This window comes from Nelusetta ayraudi, unplaced genomic scaffold (genome assembly GCF_046127955.1).
Source record: "Nelusetta ayraudi isolate G7.1 ecotype Tasmania unplaced genomic scaffold, CSIRO-AGI_Nayr_v1 ptg000050l, whole genome shotgun sequence".
Classification (NCBI taxonomy): Eukaryota; Metazoa; Chordata; class Actinopteri; order Tetraodontiformes; family Monacanthidae; genus Nelusetta; species Nelusetta ayraudi.
The window spans coordinates 4,696,025-4,719,760 of record NW_027466100.1 but is presented as its reverse complement, the minus strand read 5'-3'; the positions used below and the strand labels follow the sequence as shown (position 1 = coordinate 4,719,760).

The 23,736-nt window shown below is 43.4% G+C and overlaps 1 protein-coding gene and 1 long non-coding RNA gene across 2 annotated transcripts in view; both read left to right on the top strand.

Annotated features, from left to right (window-relative positions):
- The first annotated feature begins 415 nt into the window (after positions 1-415).
- LOC142895697 (ribonuclease inhibitor-like) overlaps positions 416-23,736 on the top strand; it is an 81,912-nt gene continuing 58,591 nt past the window's right edge. The window contains exon 1 of the mRNA XM_076036915.1: positions 416-682. Within this exon, the coding sequence (XP_075893030.1) occupies positions 555-682 (128 nt within the window). The 5' untranslated portion in view covers positions 416-554. The remainder of the gene's footprint in view (positions 683-23,736) is intronic.
- Positions 3,032-5,283, top strand: LOC142895833 (uncharacterized). The gene is made up of 2 exons (XR_012928265.1): positions 3,032-4,527; positions 4,913-5,283. It is a non-coding gene; the product is annotated as an uncharacterized LOC142895833 (long non-coding RNA).

The window sequence follows — 23,736 nt, the reverse complement described above, 5'->3', positions numbered from 1 at the left end:
TCTCAGTGTGACTGACGCCTCTTTGTACTTAGGAGTTTGTACAGAGATCTTCAGAAGAGAGAGTGTGATCTTCCACAAAATCGTCTACTGCTTCGTTCATCTGAGCCTTCAGGAGTTTCTGGCTGCAGTCTTCAGCTTCCACTGTCACACCAACTGGAAGAGGACAGAAGATGGTCACTCTGGAGAATCCCTGGATGAGTTCCTTCAGAAGATGATGAAGAAATCCCTGCAGAGTCCAAACGGTCACCTGGACTTGTTTGTTCGCTTTCTCCATGGACTCAGTCTGGAATCCAACCATAGACTCTTAGGAGGCCTGCTGGGTCTCACTGACAATCATACAGGAACCTTACAGAAGGTCATCAACAACCTGAAGGAGGTGTTAAGCTCCTTCAGGTGATGGTGGTGATGTTTCTCCTGACAGAAGCATCAACATATTCCACTGTCTGCTGGAGGTGAAGGATCAGTCAGTGCATCAGGAGGTCCAAGAGTTCCTGCAGTCAGAGAACAGATCAGAGAAGGGACTCTCAGCCATCCAGTGTTCAGCTCTGGCCTACATGCTGCAGATGTCAGAGGAGGTTATGGAGGAGTTGGACCCCAGCAAGTACAACACAACCTGGGAGGGAAGATTGAGACTGATTCCAGCTGTGAGGAACTGCAGGAAGGCTGTGATACGTTTAGTAAGGTATGTAAACACTGTGTGTGTAATGTCAAGCATATTTTGTTGAGTTGCACTTCTCTTTTTTTCCTTTTTGATTTTGTCTGACTAATTATTCCAGCTAATCTTATGGACTGTATAGGAGAGGCAAGAATCAGCTTGGGCTTCAACCTGCTGCTTTTTCCTTCACACAGTTGTTATGTTTTTGTTGTTGTGAGTCTTTATAATGTGCACATTTGTTTTGGAAGCTTCTTTTTCATTGTTGTCAGTTGATTGCACAAGATTGATTGAATTTACACTGTCAACCAAAATCAACTCTTCAATCATTCATGATGAAGATGATGGTGATGGTGGGTGATGATGATGTTGATGATGATGATGATGATGATGATGATGATGATGATGATGGAGGTGATGATGATGTTGATGATGATGATGATGATGATGATGATGATGATGAGGATGATGGAGGTGGTGATGATGATGGTGATGATGATGGTGGTGATGATGATGATGGTGATGAAGATGATGATGGTGATGATGATAAAGATGATGATGATGGTGGTGGTGATGATGATGATGATGATGATGATGAAGATGATGGTGATGAAGATTATGATGATGGTGATGATGATTATGGTGGTGATGATGATGGTAATGATGATGATGATGATGATGGAAGCAGCAACTTCTCATTCTGCTCTCCTTCATTCAGTGTTCAACTCTCAGATCTTCACTGTGCAGTGGTGTCTTCAGCTCTGCAGTCCAGCCCCTCCCACCTCATACTGCTGGACCTGAGCTGGACAATCCTGAAGGATCCTGGAGTGAAGCTGCTCTGTGCTGGACTGCAGAGTCCAACCTGCAGACTGGAAGTTCTCAGGTCAGTTCCTGCTTTCTACTGGTGGACAGTGTGTGTCAGCAGATGACAACTGGTGTGTAACGCTGCTCAGTGTGAAGACTTTGAAGCAGATATTAAAGACTCATCTAGACAAAGTGGATGTTGTTGATATTTTCATGTCAACAATCTGCAGCCAGAAAAGACTTTGGATGGTGGAAGAAAGTGTGGAAAATGTCTCCAGTCACTTGAGAGCTCAATGGAAGTTGTTGATTGGTGATGAAGGTCACATGACTGAGCAGAAGATCCTGTGAAGAAACATTAGAGGCAGATTAATAGTGCAGCAGTATTTCTTCATCTTGTCCTTTGAATGTGTTTGACTTGTAACGAGACTCTGATGACTGAAAACAGCCACAAGCACACAAAGGACTCACTGATTATTTTCCATCTTCACTGCTGATTGGCTGCACACTGACTGACACACTGCTGTTGTTATTGTGTTGACAACACACTGGCACAATGACTCCTTTGAGGGAATGACTCAGTGATCCCAACAGCCGCACATCTGGATCATCAACAGGGAGGAATGACTCTGAATATGACATTTACACCATGGAAGGAATCAAATATTCATTCTTTATTCAGGTTGGAGAGGTGCAGTTTGTCAGAGCTCAGCTGTGATTGGCTGCTCTCAGCTCTGAAGTCCAACCCCTCCCACCTCAGACTCCTGGACCTGAGTCAGAACCAGCTCCAGGATTCAGGAGTGAAGGAGCTGAGTGGTTTTCTGCAGAGTCCAGACTGTAAACTGGAGACTCTGAGGTCAGTTCACCCTCTTCACTGTACAACTTCTATCACTCTTGTTATTGTTGTCATGATTTTCACTTCACTGCTGTTGGAAATTCAATTTGAAGTCACTGGTTTGTGTTTGAAATGAGTGAAACTGGGTTTAAAGGTCCAGTGTGTAAAATACTGCAATCTAGTGGTCAGATTTCAGATTGCAGCGCTCACTCACTCACCCTCTCTCCCTCCCTCTCTGTTTCTGTCGTGTCAGATTCTGAAGTCCACATTTCACTTTGATGTTCAGAGTGATGACACCCTGGAAAAACTCTCCATCATTATAAACTCTCCATCATTTATTCTACATTCAGGTTGGAGAGCTGCAGGTTGTCAGAGCTCAGCTGTGATTGGCTGCTCTCAGCTCTGAAGTCCAACTCCTCCCACCTCAGACACCTGGACCTGAGTGACAACCAGCTGCAGGATTCAGGAGTGAAGGTGCTGAGTGGTTTTCTGCAGAGTCCAGACTGTAAACTGGAGACTCTGAGGTCAGTTCACCCTCTTCACTCTACAACTTCTATCACTCTTGTTATTGTTGTCATGATTTTCACTTCACTGCTGTTGGAAATTCAATTTCCAGTCACTGGTTTGTGTTTGAAATGAGTGAAACTGGGTTTGAAGGTCCAGTATGTAAAATCCTGCCATCTAGTGCCATCAGATTGCAGTGCTTACTTGCTGATGCTCCCTCTCCCCTTCTTGCCAGTGAACTACGGTAGCCTTCCAGCATCATAAAGGATGTGGTTGACAGCAAAGGTGTCTAGTTCTCTGTATAATGATAAAGTTCCATCAACACAAATATTACAACCATCTATTAGCATCACAATCAGCCATAGTCACAGCAGACAGTCCAGTGCTAGCATGATTTTCAGCTAGCGCTAGCATTAGCCACCTGTATGAGCACTTAGATATAGATCCAGCTGGACTCAGCAGAAGGTCAAGGGTCAATGCAGGTTCTATCATCTCAGTCAGTTCAGTATTGATGAGCAAGATGCAGAAAAGATTCCACTGCATTTCAGTCACTTAATAACCATTTGTTCTCAGCACTTGCTTTATTAGAGGATTCCAGCCTCCAACCATCAATATGAAACTGTCTCTCAAACTGATCTTCCCAACCAGCCGCCTACAAACATGGCGGTGCAAGATGGCCACGACCTTTGACCTTCTGTCTGTTTCTAGAAAGAAGCATTCTAATGGCAGGAAAAGCAGAGGACTTTTATTTTCTACTAATCAAAGACTTCAAACTATATTGATGGTTGTATATGAAGCTTTCAGCAATAAATCTGCACTGATTTTACACACTGAACCTTTGAGGCAAAATGAATCAATGAATTCCAACATTGTTAACGGCTGATCAGTGGTCACATGACTAAACAGGTTGATATAAAATATTTTATTGTGGTGATTCATTATTTCAGTATTATTGTTGTGCTTCTGATTGGTTTAATGGACATTACAGTGTTATAGACATTCATATTTTTAATTTCATATAGTGATGAAAACTCCACTCACTCCATCATTTATTCTCTATTCAGGTTGGAGTTGTGCAGTTTGTCAGAGCTCAGCTGTGATTGGCTGCTCTCAGCTCTGAAGTCCAACCCCTCCCACCTCAGACTCCTGGACCTGAGTTGGAACCAGCTGCAGGATTCAGGAGTGAAGGAGCTGAGTGGTTTTCTGCAGAGTCCAAACTGTAAACTGGAGGTTCTGAGGTCAGTACTGGTTTGGAACCAGTGGATGATGGTTTCAGCACAAAACACACTTCATCACACATGTTGAATAAACATTGAACTGAAGGTTGATTCATATCAAAATGACATCCAGAAATATGAAAACTTCATTCTGTTCATCAGTGGTCATGTGACCAAACATCATTTCAACACACATTAGTTTTGAACTGAGGATTTAATTTCAAGGTGACATTTTCTGTAGTGTCAGATTCTGAAGTCGACATTTCACTTTGATTTTCAGAATGATGACACCCTGGAAAAACTCTCCATCATTATAAACTCTCCATCATTTATTCTCTATTCAGGTTGATTGACTGCAGTTTGTCAGAGGTCAGTTGTGATTGGCTGCTCTCAGCTCTGAAGTCCAACCCCTCCCACCTCAGAGAGCTGGACCTGAGGTTGAACAACCTGAAGGCTTCATCAGTGAAGCCACTGATGGATCTTGTCCACAACAGAGACTATCAACTGCAGACTGTGAGGTCAGTACTGGTTTGGAAGCAGTGGATGATGGTTCCAGCACCAAAGCCAGTTGATCCCACAGCAGAGGTCCAGTGTTCCCAGTCACAGTGTGAGAGGAGGATGGTGTCGTCCAGCTGCTCCTCATTCATCCAACATCTGCTGCCAAACTGCTTCTTCTCTCAGTTCACCACTCAATTATTGATCAGTTCATCTTCATCAGGCCTCAGTATCAGTCCAACACTCCATGGTCACATGACCTTCATATGTTCCACACTTGACATGTGACTGAGAGTCTGCTTCTTCTCACCAGTCACTCCATCATCTCCATCAACAGTCAACGTCTGTGTGATGATGCGTTCAAGGACTGTGAGTCCTGACTCCTGCTGTCTCTTCTTCTCTCTGCAGGTGGGAGAGGTATTGAGGGAGGATGAGGAGGAGAGTGAAGAGGAGAGCTCCATCTAGTGGTGGCTGACAGAACTGCGTGTCACGACCTTTGACCCCAGTGGAGCCTGGTGGCTGGCGGACTGCTTCTCCCTACACACTGCTGTGGTTACTGGGAGAGACGTCCCAGAAGCCACTGGTGGACCTTGCAGTGCCACATGTGGACTCTTGGATTGTTCTTGGCCTTCCAGTGAAGCACTGCGTGAGCACTGGAGGTCAACCATGACTGATAGAGGTCAAAGGTCAGAGGTTTGACCAATTACAAAGACCATAATTAATTAGATTATTTTCTTTAATGGAGTCCCAGCACTAATAAATATATATTTGTATGCGTACCCATATAAGTCCATCAATGTTTAATGCACCTTTTTTCTTGAACAGTATCTTTAAATCTCCACCTGCTTGTGTTTGCATGTTCAGGTAGATTAATGTGTATGTAGATCTATGTTAGTAGCTTCAATGTGCTGTGAAATGTGGCATCTTCACCAACACTTGTATCATTTGACTCAGGTGTCTCAGTGTTTGCAGAGTCATTGCAATAAAGCGCTCAACACCCTGGTGGTTCTGGATTGTTCTCGGGGGTTCTAAGAGCTAAACACCCTGGTGGTTCTGGATTGTTCTAGGGGGTTCTAAGAGCTAAACACCCTGGTGGTTCTGGGTGGTTCTGGATGGTTCTAGGAGCTTCTAGGGTGTTCTAAGAGCTAAACACCCTGGTGGTTCTGGATGGTTCTAGGAGGTTCTTGGAGGTTCTAAGAGCTAAACACCCTGGTGGTTCTGGGTGGTTCTAGTACAGACATGAGCAAACCCCGTCCTAATAGAGTTGCCGTATGTGACGTCATTGGCAGTCGCCTCTGTCCGGTCGGCGACTGCCAATGACATCACATACGGCAACTCTATTAGGCCAAACTACATTGGTTGATTAAGGTTATCTTTTTTTTTCTGTCAATCCCTGGCGTATTTACGGTACTTTGTTTGTATTAATGTTGTATACACAAAATTCTCTCCCTCTCTCTCTCTCTCTCTATGTATTGTTGGATCAGATTTCCTTGTGCCGTGCTGCTGATCCGCGTGTTGGTTGAATGAAGAGTCACAGGAGAAGAATGCCAATTTAAATATGTCTTTAGTAAAGAAATCAATTGAGGGTACAACTATACAGAGCTCTGGGCCCAGTTCAGAACCCTAGCAACACCAAAGTATTGTCAGGGCATGAAGTCTGACTGCTCTCTGTCCCTTGACCCAGTCCTTTTATACAGAAAGAAAACATGCAAACACTCCCAGGTGTTGTCCTCTTCTGACTGGCTGCCCGGTCTCCAGACCCAAGCCTCATTGGATGTTGGGGCAGCCTTTGATCCAAGTCTCTGATTACTGAGTGCAACAGGAAACAAGTCCTTATTTGGCAGGGAGCCAAATGATCCATCATTGGTTCCAGCGTGACCTGTTGAAATAATACAGTGCACAACATGCCTGAGGTCACAGGCTCCTCCCCCCCGTGCCTCCGATGGATCATGAGTTCTCCCCCCTGTAAATGACCGGGTTATAAAGTCTTATGGTGGTCGCAAAGTCAGTTAGCTCTCTGTCCATCCTCTGGTCCCCCATGGTCACCCTCTGCTCCCCCAGGGTGATCCGGTCCCCCAGGGTCACCCTCTGGTCACCCACTGGTCCCCCAGGGTCACCCTCTGGTCTCCAGGGTCACCCTCTGCTCCCCCAGGGTCACCAGTTAGTGAGGGATGTTCTTCCCTTTGTTCCTTCTTGAGCTCTTTGTGTGACTCCTGCAACAATGCCTTTTCTCTATGAGTAGGTCAGCCAAATGATTAAACAGCTTTATATTAATAATCATGTTATTATAAACAAACATCTAAACTAATTATATTATTCAACACTAACATCTAAACTAAATATATGATTCCAACAGTATAGATATACATACAAGGTAAATCAAAATACAGTGACGAATGTATGTATTCAACACACACTATCTATCACCGGCGAAATAGCGTTTTGACCGCCATCTATCCATATATCACGTTCGACCGCGATGTAGAGGTCTGTCCCAATGGAGTTGCCCCCCCCCCCGTCAACATAACTTCGGTGGCCCGCCGACTCGATGCAGGTCTGTCATGTCACCCCTGTTCTAGTAGCTCAACACCCTGGTGGGGCTTCACAGACACTGACTTGCTTCCATTGACATTACAGCAACACGTTTTCTCCATGATATCCCAGGATACATTGTCTCCTCCTATGAGGTGGCTCACCAAAACACTGCATCCATCTGCTGCTGCTCCACTACCCCCCACCCCCTCTGTCTAGTAAAGCCTTCTCGTGTGTCACAGTTCCACTCATAGCAAGGCTCCATCAGGGTTAGGTAAAAACAAACCCAGTGTTTGAACAAACTGAGTGGAGCTCAGCAGTGACAAGGTCACTCCTGTCCTTTGTCAAGGCCAACGTTGAGCCTCCTACTCCCCCTACAGCCACAAGGATCCAGGACTTCCTCTGGAAACACACCAGGACAAACAGCCCACATCAGAAAAACACATTTCAGTCCATAAAATGTGTGTATTTATTGATCTATTTGTAGTAGTTGATAATAGTTGATACAACTCACTGCTGACAAGGTTTACACAACACAACAAACCGTTGAGTTCAAAACCCAAAGAATAATTGTGTACTTTTCACACACATCCCCGCGCCATGTTCACTGGTCAGTGAACGGGTCACGTGACCCCGTACGTCACCAGCAGTCCATGGCTGTGTCTCAGTTCAGGCGCTGCATCCTTGGAAGGCTGCAATTTGAAAGGAAGTTGCGTCACCACACTGCGCTGAAGGCTCCTCCCAATTCCCAATAGTCAGAACGACGCTCCAAATGCTCCCTACTGTTAGCACCAAGGCTACACCACTACTATCCTTCACCTCCTTCTGCATCCCAGGATGCTTTGCGTGCTGCTGCTGCAAAGCATCCTGGGATCCTGGGAAGTCAGCTGAAATTAGCGCCATCTACTGGCAAAGACACCGCGTATAAATTTAAGTATTGAAATTTCACATCAAATCTTCAGTTTTTAACGCAGGGTTTTTACTGATTTGAACATCCAACCAACCAATGGTGAGCTTGATGCTATGAAAACCACACTTCCGGGGTTGGCCAGGCAGGAGGGAACGGCGGTGACGCAACCAGGAAGTACGCCCAAGGCTAGACCGTCCCGTGAGGTTACCGGGGAGGCGGGGTTTGGGTACCCGGCCTCCTCGCACATCAGCCCGTCGAACGGACTCTCCCACACCGTCTGCAGGACAAACTCCTTGGCGCTGGCCGCCACGCTGACCAGCCAGACCGTCAGCGTTCCCGCCACGGCGTTCGCCCTCCTCCTGCTCTTGGCGGCCGGGACCGCGTGCACCACGGTCAGGTAGCAGAAGCCAACAGAGTAGGCGCCGCTGACCAGCTTGCACAGCGCCTCGCCGAAGATCCACTCCGAGAGGTGGTAGGTGGCCCAGAAGGGGAGGCTGGAGGTGAAGAGGACATTGGACAGGACCAGGTTCAGGAGGAAGACGTTGGTGGCGGTGTTGAGCTTCTCGTACTTGTAGATGACAAAGAGCACCAAGCCGTTGCCGAGGTAGCTGAGCAGGAAGTTGACGTAGTAGAAGACTGGGATGATCCTGGCGCCAAAGTGGTTGACGCCGGTCCTGGGACACAGCTGGACCGGGTCGCTGACCACGTAACCCGGCTCATAGGTGTTGGCGGTGTCGTTGAGAAGCTGCTGGAAGAGCAAGTACTCGTCGTCGTACTCCTCGTAGTCCATGACCTGTACTGGACCTGTGGAAGACACATTACAGACGGTAAGTCTCAGTGGATACATATACATATACATTATACATATATATATATATATATATATATATATATATATATATATATATATATATATAATATATATATATATATATATATACATATACATTATACATATATATATATATATATATATATATATATATATATACATATATATATATATATATATATATATATTATTTTGAAATTAGTTTATTTTGAAAATTCACCGGATTTTCTTTTCTAGTTGTTTTTTTTAGCAACTTCCTGTACTATTGACGAGGATCGCTCACGGCTCGCGCACAAAATAGAGCAGACGCCGAAGCGACAACTGCATGGCGCAAGCCACGCGCCTGTTTGCGTCTAGTGTGAACCACCACATTGAATAACGTGGGCGCCGAATGGAAGCGCTCGGCGCTTCGCTTCCACGTCCAGTGAACTGACGTTAAATGCATGGCGCGATCCGCGAGGGGAGCCGCGCGCCTGTTCGCGTCGGGTGTGAACTACTACATTGATGAACATGGGCGCCGAATGGAAGCGCTCGTTTTTTTTGTTGTGTTTACAAGCCGGTACACCGGCTGCAAGCGTGTGACTGTGTGCTGTGAGTCAATTCATTTCCAGTTTCCACAATCTACGGAGCGGCCAAAGGCTCAAAAAGCATCGTGTGCGTTAATTGCGCGATAAAAAAACTTTTCGGCGATAAAGCGGCGTTGAGTTAACGCGTTAATAACGCATTAACTTTGACACCCTTAATATATATATATATATATACACAGATATATATATATATACATATATATATATATATATATATATAAAATGATATATATATATCATTTTTATTGAAAGACATTGATGGCATAATTTACGTATAAATAAACAAATGGATTTTATGACGCAGGCAGAAAATGAGCTTCCCCTCCATGAAAGACCAGCAGCCGCCACTCCCCTCAACAAGTGTACAGTCTCATCACGTCAGGGAGAAACAGGTGCAGCTCTTCAAAGAGGAAATCACATTTTTCTCACCGTCATCATGGACTGCCAACAAGTGATGGCAACTGTAGTTTTGTAAAGAGCCGCCAGGGGGCGCCCTCGAGTCAAAACTACCTTCTACTGCAGACTGTACAGAGAAATGAACACATGCTGAAAAAATAACACATTGATTAACAGACAAATATTTCAGACAGGTCACTCTATAATATGTCAATAAGAAACAATGTGTTCAAATGTGGCCTTGAACCTTCAAACCTTCCTATGACGTGTCGGTCCTCGCAGCTCCCAGTTCTGCCACTGAGGGGCGCTGTTTAACCAGTTTTTGCTTGTTTGGTTTTGTTCGTTGCCACAATGCAACCATCAGTTGTATCATACTGGGGAGTTGATCTTTCTGCCCTGCCAACAAGACATTTCCAGCCAATAGAAAAACTATGTCAACATTGATCAACTGCTCCTCATTCATCCAACATCTGCTGCCAAACTGCTTCTTCTCTCAGTTCACCACTCAATTATTGATCAGTTCATCTTCATCAGGCCTCAGTATCAGTCCAACACTCCATGGTCACATGACCTTCTGATGTTCCACACTTGACATGTGACTGAGAGTCTGCTTCTTCTCACCAGTCACTCCATCATCTCCATCAACAGTCAACGTCTCTGTGATGATGCGTTCAAGGACGGTGAGTCCTGACTGACACTGTCTCTTCTTCTCTCTGCAGCTGGGAGACCTTTGTGATGGGGAGTGAGGAGGAGAGTGAAGAGGAGAGCCCCATCTAGTGGTGGTTGACAGAACTACAACCAGTGGAGCTAACCAGCAAGCTGGCACGACCTTTGACCCCAGTGGAGCCTGGTGGCTGGCGGACTGCTTCTCCCTACAAGCTGCTGTGGTTACTGGGAGAGACGTCCCAGAAGCCACTGGTGGAGCTGAATCCTCAGTGGAAGAAGCAGGACTTGGAGCAGCTGCTCAGTGAAGGCAGCAGCAACACAACCACTGCTTCTGCTCTCATCATCCACGGCTGGAACATCTCAGCATTAAGGTTTCACACATCAACAACACACTGATCTGCTCTCACTTCAGAGTTCTATAACATCTTCATTTTGGAGGTGAAAAATACTTTTCAAGAGACTTTATTTCTGCTTCATGATTTTAAATAAGGAAATCATGTGGAAAAGATAAAGTGATTCACAACACAACAAGGGAACTCAAATCATTATTGAATTATAAGTAAGACAAAAGAAGTTTCCCTCAAAATAATTCATGGTTTTGATGCTTGCCAGATGTTTGTGTGGAGATTTCAGAAGGACGTCAATGAATCAGAAGGAAACCAGATCATTTATTTTATGTGATTGTTATATCATCCTAACTTTGTTACTAGCTCAAACATTATATTTCAATGATTCAATATTCTGACAATAAAAGCCATCACAACCTCTGACCTGTGTGACCTTGACCTCAACTGACGTTTCATTTCTGCTGCTTTAACACTTTGATTATATATCTCCTGAAGTCCTGCCATGGGGATTCTCCATATCTGAATAACTTGTGTACTCAAACCTTCTGTAGGCCATACCCACTTCTCCACTAGGTCTCAACATAAACCACATGAATCAATGAAAATAAATCTCACTTTTACAAACAAATCCAATTCAGTTCAAATATAATTTAAATAAAATAAATGTTACATTATAATTAATCACCAACAGATAAATCAATGCTGGATATGAGGTGGTTTGTCCTCTCTGGGTCGGCGGGGAGGCCCTACCTCAGAGGGAGGAGTTCCAGCATCTCGGGGTCTTGTTTGGGACGCCTCCCTGGGGAGGTGTTCCAGGCATGTCCCACCAGGAGGAGACCCTGCTGGAGGGACCAGGTCTCTGGGTTGGACTGGGAAGCCTTGGGGTCCCACTGGAGGAGCTGGAGGAGGTGACTGGGTCCAGGGAAGTCTGGGGGTCTCTGCTGAGGCTGCTGCCCCCGAGACCTGACTCCGGATACGGCAGTAGAAGATGGATGGATGGATGGATGGATGGATGGATGGTTGCCAGGTGATAGAACATTTCATAAAAACAGACTCTGCATTATAACTTCTATTACACTCTAAATAACTCACTCCAATATAACTGCACTCGTCCTTCTCTCACATTACATTGGATCACAATGACCAAACAACACAACAAAGACAATGATCCAACTGTACTGCCACTTCCAGACTCAGTGTAGGTCTATAGGCCTCTTGGACCTTCATGTGAACCACTGCGTGTTGACTGGAGGTGACACATGGCTGACTGCTGTCCTCCTACCTGGACAATGCAATCTCACTTTCAATCTCACAGCCACTAAAAAACCTGATTGTGATTGAGAGGTCCTCAGCAGCCAATCACTGTTGGGAGTCCAGCCTTCAAACACTCCTCCTGAATCCACAGTCACATCTGTGAGCATCTGGAACTTTGGCCCTGATCCTCCACACCACACACCTTGGGATGACAGCGCCACCTACCTGGATCCTTTCAGCAGCCAGTCCATGCTCTGACCCGTTTCCACTGTGGCCTGTTGGCTCATCTGGACCGGAGTCTGGATCATCAGTGTCCAGGTTCATGGAATCTGTCAGAGTGCCGCCGTCCTGTGATGTAATGATAGAGAATCACTCTATTTATACTAATGTGCAGAACCACGAGAGTGTCATTTCTTCACTGCTGTCAGCAACAAGCATTTGGTGTCACACTGGTGTACAACACTTATGGGCTAATTAATAAGAAATGACATATTTATGAATCACGCGCAATGCCCAGATTGTTGCTGCTTATCTGCTGATATGAGCCGTCAACTGTTGCAATATAGAACCACGGGCAGGAAATTACAATTAGTGTAGAGTGTATTATAATTTAAAAGTTTACTAACGGTAGTTCTTTAAAGAATTTAGCAGGGATGGAACAGGCTAACGTGACGACGTCACCTGTAATATGGTAGGAGCTCAACCTGCTGTCACGGTGAAAACTCCGTGTTACGTCCCGTCGAGGGGGACCGAGACGCAACGTGTGGGACACCTTCCCCCACTCCCAAGCCTCATTCATTTCTCACGGCAGTTGGCGGTTTTCAACAAAAACATTTATGAATCAGTAAATGAAATAAACAAAACAACTTAACCAGTGGGCAGCAAAGGCTTCAGGGTGGGCCCAGGCCAAAATAATAAACCAAACTCCAACTAGCTCGCCTTAAGAACTAACTAAAGAAAGAAAGAGAAGCCAAATACAGAAAGGCTAACCTCCCTACATACTTATTAAACAGGAGAAAAGAGGGGACAAAGAAAATGGCAGCCCACCCCTATGGCTGCGTGCTCTAACGCCATTTCAGAAGTGACTAACTGCAGACTTGGGAGCGGAGGAGGGATGACCGTCAGGCTGGCTCGACTGCTCCTCCTTCTCAGCCATGGCGCGTCCAATCAGCAGCCGACATCCAGGACCGCACCTGCAAGGCGTCATCCACTCTCACACACACACACAGACACAAACATAGAGGCACCTAGACCCACCCGTGGGTCATAACACCCCCTCCCTTAAGAACCAAACCCTATTAACATACCGACAAACAAAACTAAACAAGAAAACCCTGAGTTCCCCCGAAATAAGAATTTCGCAGCTAGTCCACATGTACACGTGATAATGCATCTGCCAACACAATATCAAGATCCCTAGATAGTAAGTTTGATAGATGGATAGAAATAGATAAGTTACGACTGTTCACTTTTTCGTTCACTCGCGAACTCAACTGCAACGATTGGTGGAGTGACGAGCACCCAGCACGTGACCTCTACGATGAGCTTCCTCCCACGGAAGTACCATAGGAGGACACGGATTAAATAGTATGGCTTGTCCACCAGAAGGCTGTATTATGGTGTACGTAATATAAAACTTTGGCCAGTTCTGCTTGTATTGCATTGGATTGGTTGGTGTTCCTGAAGTTTCATTTTTCGTCCCTTTTTATTTTTTACATCCGTGTTTGTGATGAAATAGTATTGTGAATCGCTAGCTCGCATTGCATGCTGGGAAACAGCGTCACTCAAGGAAGTTTTGGCTTCGCTGACACGGTCCTGAAGGGAAGTGGGTTTTAGTGCACTGGAACGGGATGAATGTGTTCAATCAAGCAGTACAAACCTGATTAATTGTCTTAATACTTCACTTCGAATGGCCATATTGTTTAGGATTAGAATTAGATGACAACTTCTTCACAATATTTGCAACTATTCAATTTGACCAGCAGGTGTCAGTAGAAGACGAAATTTCATGTTGACTATTTCCGAATGGAAGTGCTCTCTTAACGTTGGATTTTTCTCATAATTATTTGAAGTGTAGGCCTGTATCTGCACACAATTTGGAATTCGTCCCAGCGCCCTGAGCTGTAAATTTGGACGGTGTAAAATGAAAATGGCCATCTGCAGCAGAAAAGTGGACCCATATATATATATATACGTATATAAATATATAGGATGGAGCCCCCTGTCCTGTACATCAATGTCCATGTTACACAAGCATCTATGCCAGGGGTGCCCATTACGTCCATCGCGATCTACTGGTCAATTGCGAAGGGAGTTTGGGTCGATCGCATGGAGAGAGAGAGGGAGAGAGAGAGAGAGAGAGAGATCCGCGTCAATTACAGCAGGTAGAATCGTTCAGGCAGGATTAGAAAACACGGTGGATCTGGTTGATTTTGGTCATAATGTACGATGTGCTGGATTTTGTTCTTATATGTGCTGTGCTTTACATTCATTCATTCATTCATTTTCCATACCCGCTTAGTCCCGAACTCAGGGTCACGGGGGTCTGCTGGAGCCTCTCCCAGCTGTCTTAGGGCGAAGGCAGGGGACACCCTGGACAAGGGTGTCCAGGGTAAATGTGACGTATCGGCTTCGGCACCATTCAGATCAAATAAAGACCAGACAGGGACAAGAAAAAGAGTTTCGCTGTTGTTTTACACGCAAAACTACCGGGGTTGTCGCGTGAGCTTGCAATCCTGGCGTAAACTGATGGAGACGCCTCGCTCGGAAAATGCGCTTCAAAGTGCACACGCACTGCAGACGCGCCGAAGATGCTGCTGGCAAAACGTCTGCACACACACACACACACACACACACACACACACACACACACACACACACACACACACACACACACACACACACACACACACACACACACACACACACACACACACACACACACACACACACACACACACTAACCTATGCGCTGGAAAACACAAAAATATACAGCAAAACATCTTAACTTAAACACACTTTTATTGATAAAATCAAACATAGGCAGATGTAACCTTTTTTTAAACCATGAGTTTTCTGTGCAATGATGAGCATAAATGCACATGGGAACATGTTGACCCATTTAATCCTCTTTCTTTCTTTATCATTGGACTACAAATATATTTCTGAATGACTTTTCCTGTTTTATAGGAGGTGGATCTTTTTGACTTGCTCATTTTAAAAGTAGCTTGCATGTTGAAAAAGTGTGAGCACCCCTGATCTATGCCCTTTTCCAAGTCCCACAATCACTTTCACTGTCATCTGCCTGATTACACCCATGCCATTTTCAGAAAAAAATTGCACAAACAGAATACATTCAAAAAATGAATCATACACATAGTTATCAAGTCAAGTTATTTATTTCTTGTCATTGTTGAACAAAGTTAACAACAAAATTTGTTTGGAGCATCCCCATAACCACTGGCATCAGTACCCATAAAAATAATCATAAATAAGTGAGAAAAAAAAAACAAAAAAATATATATATATATAATTTATGTACAGAAATTATTTGGTCATTCATTTTTTGCAATTCATAGTCATTCCCAACAGACATAACAGACACAAAAATTCATTGCATCACACGTGGTTCAGACACAGCTTGCCTGTGATTGTACATTTGGCCAGTAGGTGGTTTCGTGTGCACATGAAACTTCGAGAAATGAACCGTTTCTCGAACCAGTTGGCTCAAGTGGTTCAATGCCTCATGAGGCTTCACCTCACCATCACTACAGTCACTGCATCCTGAATCAGTCACACTCAAAGTCGCACACCGCCTCTGCTTTGTTCTGGACTGTGGAATGGGCAATATTAATTTAATCTAATTACATTCTGTTTTATTACTTTATGTCTATTTTAATGCTCTTTATTGGTGCTGAATGGAAGTGTGGTTGTTGTTTTATGAGCTAATGGATAGACAAGTGGCCTATAACATAAGACGCTTAAATGAAGTGAATAGGATATGTCCACAATGTCAAGAAAGGAAGCAGGGTGTCTTTAAAATCGATAACATTTGAATAAGTATTAAAAGTTGAGTTGATGTTATACTTGTATTGACATTATGAGTAATTTATACAACTTTTCCCAGGAACTTTTCCCAATGATGAGGTTGAGGGCCCATCATCTGCAATTCAGCATTCTGCAGGTAGTCAACACCAAAACAAGCGTATTCAGCTGTCATAATCCTGTTTGTAAATAATACATATAAACTGTGTACTTGTAATATAAGTCAAACTTTGGTAACTTGAATATAATTCTCACAAAGGGATTTTTCATGTGTATGCACTTTGTACCTGTTATGAATTTTAAAAAAAAAACATTCATAACTAAACTCAGTTGTTGGTTTCCATCTCTATAAGTTAACAAAGATACATAGATACCTATGAAACACTTGTTTATCTTGCTGGAACTAATACTAGGTTACTAGTACTAGATACACCAGTATACTCTCCCGGAGCACAGATCAACCCACTCAAACAAACAAAAAGCATTTTACTCAGTCAGATAAGATTACTAAATGCTGGATGATACACTGTTTTGTGCATTATTTGGGTAAATAAAATAGTTCTATTATTCATACCTCCGCCTACCATTTATTATTACCTAAGGCATAGGGCATTTAAAAAAACAAAACAAATGTCATTCCGGTGTGCCACCCGTCTGTGCCCCGAGCTTGCCCCCCCCAAGAAAACAATTCTAGGACCGCCCCTGTTTCCAACACTGTGGATGCTCGGTTGTTTATTGCAGCAGACAGATAAACAATTAAACGGCTAAAGCCATCTATTCCACCATGAATGACAAATCTCCAGCTTTTGGTAAAAAAGGGAGAGAAGATGGAAAGAGAAATCTAAAATATATAAGGCATCAGATAGCTAATTGAAAAAGGTTCATGCACAGCTTATTTGACACAAAAAAGGTATGGTACAAAGATGAAAAGATTTGGAGTGGGTAGAAAATCTCAATGTTTCATTTGTTCAAGTATTTAAAAACAGTTTTGAAAAATACCGTATTAATTTGTGGTTTCCATCTATGTGCCACATTGCATTTGGTGCAGGAACAGAATACTGCCTCCGTCTTAGTGTGCGATTGGCCAAGGCTCGCACTTCAGTCCCAATTGGGTCCACTCTTCTTAAGGAATCACGTACTCTTTGAACTACAACAGCAAAAAAAAAAAAAAGAAAGACAAACTACATAAAATATTAAAGGCACAAATCCGTGTTAACACAGATAATGCTGACAAAAGGTATGATTTCATTTATTAAATACCCCCCCTTTCTTTTTTTAAATATACCGCCATTCTTTTTTTAATCATCCATGTAAGCACTTTTAGCTACATTTTGTACGGAAAGCGTTATACAAATAAAGCTAATTATATTTGTTTGTTTCGGTTAAACTGATGCACAATACAGATTACTGAATACATTCATGTGGGGATCAACTTCATATCAAACTTACTTTGCACTCGTAATCCCCTGGCATGAAGGAATGCTCTCATCATTCTGTACCCTGTGTTTGGGTGACTGAGTTGGATTTCTGCAATGACGGCATCCAGCTCTTCATCACAAAGCGCTGAATACATGTCCGACATTCTAAACAAACAAAGAATAATTCCTGAAATTTTACTTGGCAAGAGCCAAAACATATATGATTAAAAGCGTCCATTTTCACTGCAACCATTTTGACGTGTATTTGTTGTATCATTAGTGTTATTAGGTACAAGTGTTGCTGCGTTCATTGCAAGGTTAACGTCATTTGCGTCAATAGATATGGAAAACAACTACACTTAAGTGTTATGTTAAGGTGAAACAACAAAGAAGCCTTTAAGTCTAAATTGTTTAATAAATAGGTTAAGAGCAGTTGGTGTAAGTATGAAAGTCATTTCATTTATTTGTTGCGTTAAGAGAAGCATTTATAGAGCGTCGTTGCCACCTACTGGCATCTTTCGGTAGTATTTCTGTTGTAATTTTGAAGCGAACTTTATACCGGAAGTAAGACACGGGAAACACACTGCCAGCGTTTTCTGATGAGCACCCGTTCCTGTAAACCAGTGTTTGTGTACCGCGAGATATTGTCAGGCGTGCCGTGGGAAATTATCCCATTTGTGTGCCTGTGCAGTGTAGCGCCTGGCAGAGTAATCATGTAGTACTCTTCCATACCAGTAGGTGGCAGCAGCAGGTAGCTAATTGCCTTGCGCTTGGAGACAAGCGAATTAGTGACGCATGGATGCAGCGACAGGTGTGTGGATTGTGGATAGCGGGACGACGGTTGAAAGTGATGGATAAGTTTTTGAAGAGGAAAAATGCTGATTCTGAACTGGACCCTGGACAAAATCCGGACCCAGATGAAGGCCCTAGTATGAGTGGAGGCAAAGACGGTGACGTCGAGCAAAGTTTCTGGCGTGAGGCAATACAATGAAAGCTATCTTTCATTTGGATTTACTTTTACCGGAGATGCAACGGCACCGACTCCGTTGTGCTTGGTATGTGGTGAAAAGCTCTCCAACAGTGCTATGGTCCCAAGTAAGCTTAAACGCCATCTCCAAACGAAACAGCCCTCAGTTCAAAAGAAAAATGTGGAGTATTTTGTTCGCCTGCGAGAAACAGGCAACTTTCATGAGAAAAACCGCAAAAGTAAACGAGAGAGCCCTTAAAGCTAGCTACCACGTCGCTGAACCAGGGTTGCCACCTACCAGAGTTACAAATCCGGGACCTCTGGGGGGGGGGGGGGGGGGGGGGGGGGCTCAAGTCTGTCTGTCACCGAAATATACGGGACACAAAGTGAAGTGCGTCCTGTATCAGTTCATTACGGGACAGGTTTTTTAGTTGCCAAGTACGGGACAATCGCGTATTTTACGGGAGTAGACCACAGGCAGAAATCAAATGAGGTTTTGTCATTTTCCCTTACAAACGGGACAAATTGTGTCCCGGGAGAGATTTTATTTTTCCCGGGACAGGTGGTGAAAAAAGAGAACAATTCTGGGAAAAACGGGACGGGTGGCAACACTACGCTGAACTTGTGGCTAAATCAAAAAAGTCCCACACTGTGGCAGAGCAATTAATACTTCCCACCTGCAAAGCCATTGTAAATGAGACGCTCGGACCCGAAGCGGCTAAAGAAATAGCCAAAGTCCCTCTCTCAGATAACACAATCTCCAGACATATGAATGAGATGTCTGCAGACATCGAAAGTGTGGTTTTGGACAAGATCCCTATCAGTAAGAAATTTGCCTTGCAACTTGATGAGTCTACTGATATAAGTGTTGTTGCAGATTCTGAAGTCGACATTTCACTTTGATTTTCAGAGTGATGACACCTTGGAAAAACTCTCCATCATTATAAACTCTCCATCATTTATGCTCTATTCAGGTTGGAGTATTGCAGGTTGTCAATGCTCAGCTGTGATTGGCTGCTCTCAGCTCCGAAGTCCAACCCCTCCCACCTCAGACACCTGGACCTGAGTGAGAACCTGCTGCAGGATTCAGGAGTGAAGCCACTAATGGATCTTGTCCACAGCAGAGACTATCAACTGGAGAGTGTGAGGTCAGTACTGGTTTGGAACCATTGGATGATGGTTCCAGCACCAAAGCCAGTTGATCCCACAGCAGAGGTCCAGTGTTCCCAGTCACAGTGTGAGAGGAGGATGGTGACGTCCAGCTGCTCCTCATTCATCCAACATCTGCTGCCAAACTGCTTCTTCTCTCAGTTCACCACCCAATTATTGATCAGTTCATCTTCATCAGGCCTCAGTATCAGTCCAACACTCCATGGTCACATGACCTTCACATGTTCCACACTAGACATGTGACTGAGAGTCTGCTTCTTCTCACCAGTCACTCCACCATCTCCATCAACAGTCAGCGTCTCTGTGATGATGCGTTCAAGGACCCTGAGTCCTGACTCCTGCTGTCTCTTCTTCTCTCTACAGGTGGAGGTGAGGGAGGATGAGGAGGAGAGTGAAGAGGAGCGCTCCATCTAGTGGTGGCTGACAGAACTACAACAAGTGGAGCCAAACAGCAAGCTGTGTGTCACGACTAGTGCCTCATGAGCTCGTGAAGCCTCATGAGGCATTGAACCACTTGAGCCAACTGGTTCGAAGCTTCATGTGCACACGAAACCACCTACTGGCCAAATGTACAATCACAGGCAAGCTGTGTCTGAACCACGTGTGATGCATTGAATTTTTGTGTCTGTTATGTCTGTTGGGAATGACTATGAATTGCAAAAAATGAATGACCAAATAATTTCTGTATATAAATTATATATATATTTTTGTTTGTTTTTTTCTCACTTATTCATGATTATTTTTATGGGTACTGATGCCAGTGGTTATGGGGATGCTCCAAACAAATTTTGTTGTTAACTTTGTTCAACAATGACAATAAATAAATAACTTGACTTGATAACTATGTGTATGATACATTTTTTGAATGTATTCTGTTTGTGCAATTTTTTTCTGAAAATGGCATGGGTGTAATCAGGCAGATGACAGTGAAAGTGATTGTGGGACTTGGAAAAGAGCATAGATCAGGGGTGCTCACACTTTTTCAACATGCAAGCTACTTTTAAAATGAGCAAGTCAAAAAGATCCACCTCCTATAAAACAGGAAAAGTCATTCAGAAATATATTTGTAGTCCAATGATAAAGAAAGAAAGGATTAAATGTGCATTTATGCTCATCATTGCACAGAAAACTCATGGTTTAAAATTGTTTAGGTTATATCGGGTTATATATAGTTCGGGACTAAGCGGGTATGGAAAATGAATGAATGAATGAATGTAAAGCACAGCACATATAAGAACAAAATCCAGCACATCGTACATTATGATCAAAATCAACCAGATCCACCGTGTTTTCTAATCCTGCCTGAACGATTCTACCTGCTGTAATTGACGCGGATCTCTCTCTCTCTCCCTCTCTCTCACACTCCCTCTCTCTCTCCCTCTCTCTCTCCATGCGATAGACCCAAACTCCCTTCGCAATTGACCAGTAGATCGCGATGGACGTAATGGGCACCCCTAGCATAGATGCTTGTGTAACATGGACATTGATGTACAGGACAGGGGGCTCCATCCTATCACCTCTCCTCTCCTCACTCTCTCCCTAAGCTCTCAAATCTCCAAACTAAACGCTATCTAGTCTCAAACACTCCAAACTATAAACGCTATCAAAAATCTAGTAATCCAAACTCTCTCCAAATCTCAGTTGACTGCAACTCTCCTACAATAACCCCCATTTTGAATGGAGCCTGAGGGGTCTATATAAACCGTTAAAATATGAATTGCAGATATATATATATGTATATATATATATATATATATATATATATATATACATATATACATATATTAAAAGCAAGACTATTTCACTGTGAAATGTCGGGCTTTGCTCTTGGTGAATTGTTGAGTTTCAGTTCGACGCGCCCAAGCGTGCTTGTGATAAACAAAAATTCTGGAGGATGCGGCGATCCACTGTTCAGATTGTTTATTTGCAATCCAAAAACAAAAAACAAAAACGGTCTTACCGCGACAGCGGACAATGCGGCACAGGTTGCTTGCAAACTCACAGATCGACAAAGTAATCCAACAATCGTCAAAAAATGAGAAATCCAAAAAGTGCTTGAAAAGCGGTCTAAAACTGTTTGGCTGCATTCAACTCAAGAGACCTGCCAGCCCCGTTAACCACCCTAATATAGTTCAGGTGCTGCAGTCACCTGCCTATGGTGATGTGGGGGCGTGGCCCTTAGCGCAACCAATACTAAGAAAATACTAATTAAATAAAACAATTACTTTTGTGTCCATAATTAACACATTAAGCCACAGTGCAAATAAATCAGAAATAAGGAAAGAAAATAAATATTTTGGCTCCAACATATACATATGTATATATGTATATATATATATATATATATATATATATATATATATATATATATATATATATATATATATATATATATATATATATATATACATACATATATATATATATATATATATATATATCGGTCCACTTTTCTGCTGCAGCTGGCCATTTTCCTTTTACACCGTCCGTCAAGAGAGCACTTCCATTAGGAAATAGTCAACATGAAATTTCGTCTTCTACTGACACCTGCTGGTCAAATTGAATAGTTGCAAATATTGTGAAGAAGTTGTCATCTAATTCTAATCCTAAACAATATGGCCATTCAAGTATTAAGACAATTAATCAGGTTTGTACTGCTTGATTAAACACAGTCATCCCGTTCCAGTGCACTAAAACCCACTTCCCTTCAGGACCGTGTCAGCGAAGCCAAAACTTCCTTGAGTGACGCTGTTTCCCAGCATGCAATGCGAGCTCGCGATTCACAATACTATTTCATCACAAACACGGATGTAAAAAATAAAAAGGGACGAAAAATGAAACTTCAGGAACACCAACCAATACAATGCAATACAAGCAGAACTGGGCCAAAGTTTTATATTACATACACCATAATACAGCCTTCTGGTGGACAAGCCATACTATTTAATCCGTGTCCTCCTATGGTACTTCCGTGGGAGGAAGCTCATCGTAGAGGTCACGTGCTGCGTGCTCATCACTCCACCACACCAATCACGGTTGAGTGAGTTAGTGAACGGAAAAGTCCTAACAGGAGAAGCTTGCTGCCGGAAATAATGCGCTACAAGTGGATGTGACCCTCACTGAACCCAATTCAGACCACTCTCCCTCCACTTTTTTTGTTTTGTATGAGCATTAAAAAAAAAACAACAACATAATAATAATATGGATTTTGACCATGTATGTTTTGGAGTTCATTGAAAGAGGTTAATAAAAAAAAAGGGGTGGGCTGCCATTTTCTTTGACCCCTCTTTTCTCCTGTTTATTAAGTAAGTAGGGAGGTTAGCCTTTCTGTATTTGGCTTCTCTTTCTTTCTTTAGTTAGTTCTTAAGGTGAGGTAGTTGGAGTTTGGTTTATTATTTTGGCCTGGGCCCACCCTGAAGCCTTTGCTGCCCACTGGTTAAGTTGTTTTGTTTATTTCATTTACTGATCAATAAATGTTTTTGTTGAAAACCGCCAACTGCAGTGAGAAATTAATGAGGCTTGGGAGTGGGGGATGGTGTCCCACACGTTGCGTCTCGGTCCCCCTCGACGGGACGTAAGTTTTCACCGTGACAGCAGGTTGAGCTCCTTCCGTTTTACAAGTGACGTCGTCACGTTAGCCTGTCCCATCCCTGCTAAATTCTTTAAAGAACTACCGTTAGTAAACTTTTAAATTATAATACGCTCTACACTAATTGTAATTTCCTGCCCGTGGTTCTATATTGCAACAGTTGACGGCTCATATCAGCAGATAAGCAGCAACAATCTGGGCATTGCGGGTGATTCATAAATATGTCATTTCTTATTAATTAGCCCATAAGTGTTGTACACCAGTGTGACACCAAATGCTTGTTGCTGACAGCAGTGAAGAAATGACACTCTCGTGGTTCTGCACATTAGTATAAATAGAGTGATTCTCTATCATTACATCACAGGATGGCGGCACTCTGACAGATTCCATGAACCTGGACACTGATGATCCAGACTCCGGTCCAGATGAGCCAAGAGGCCACAGTGGAAACGGGTCAGAACATGGACTGGCTGCTGAAAGGATCCAGGTAGGTGGCGCTGTCATCCCAAGTTGTGTGGTG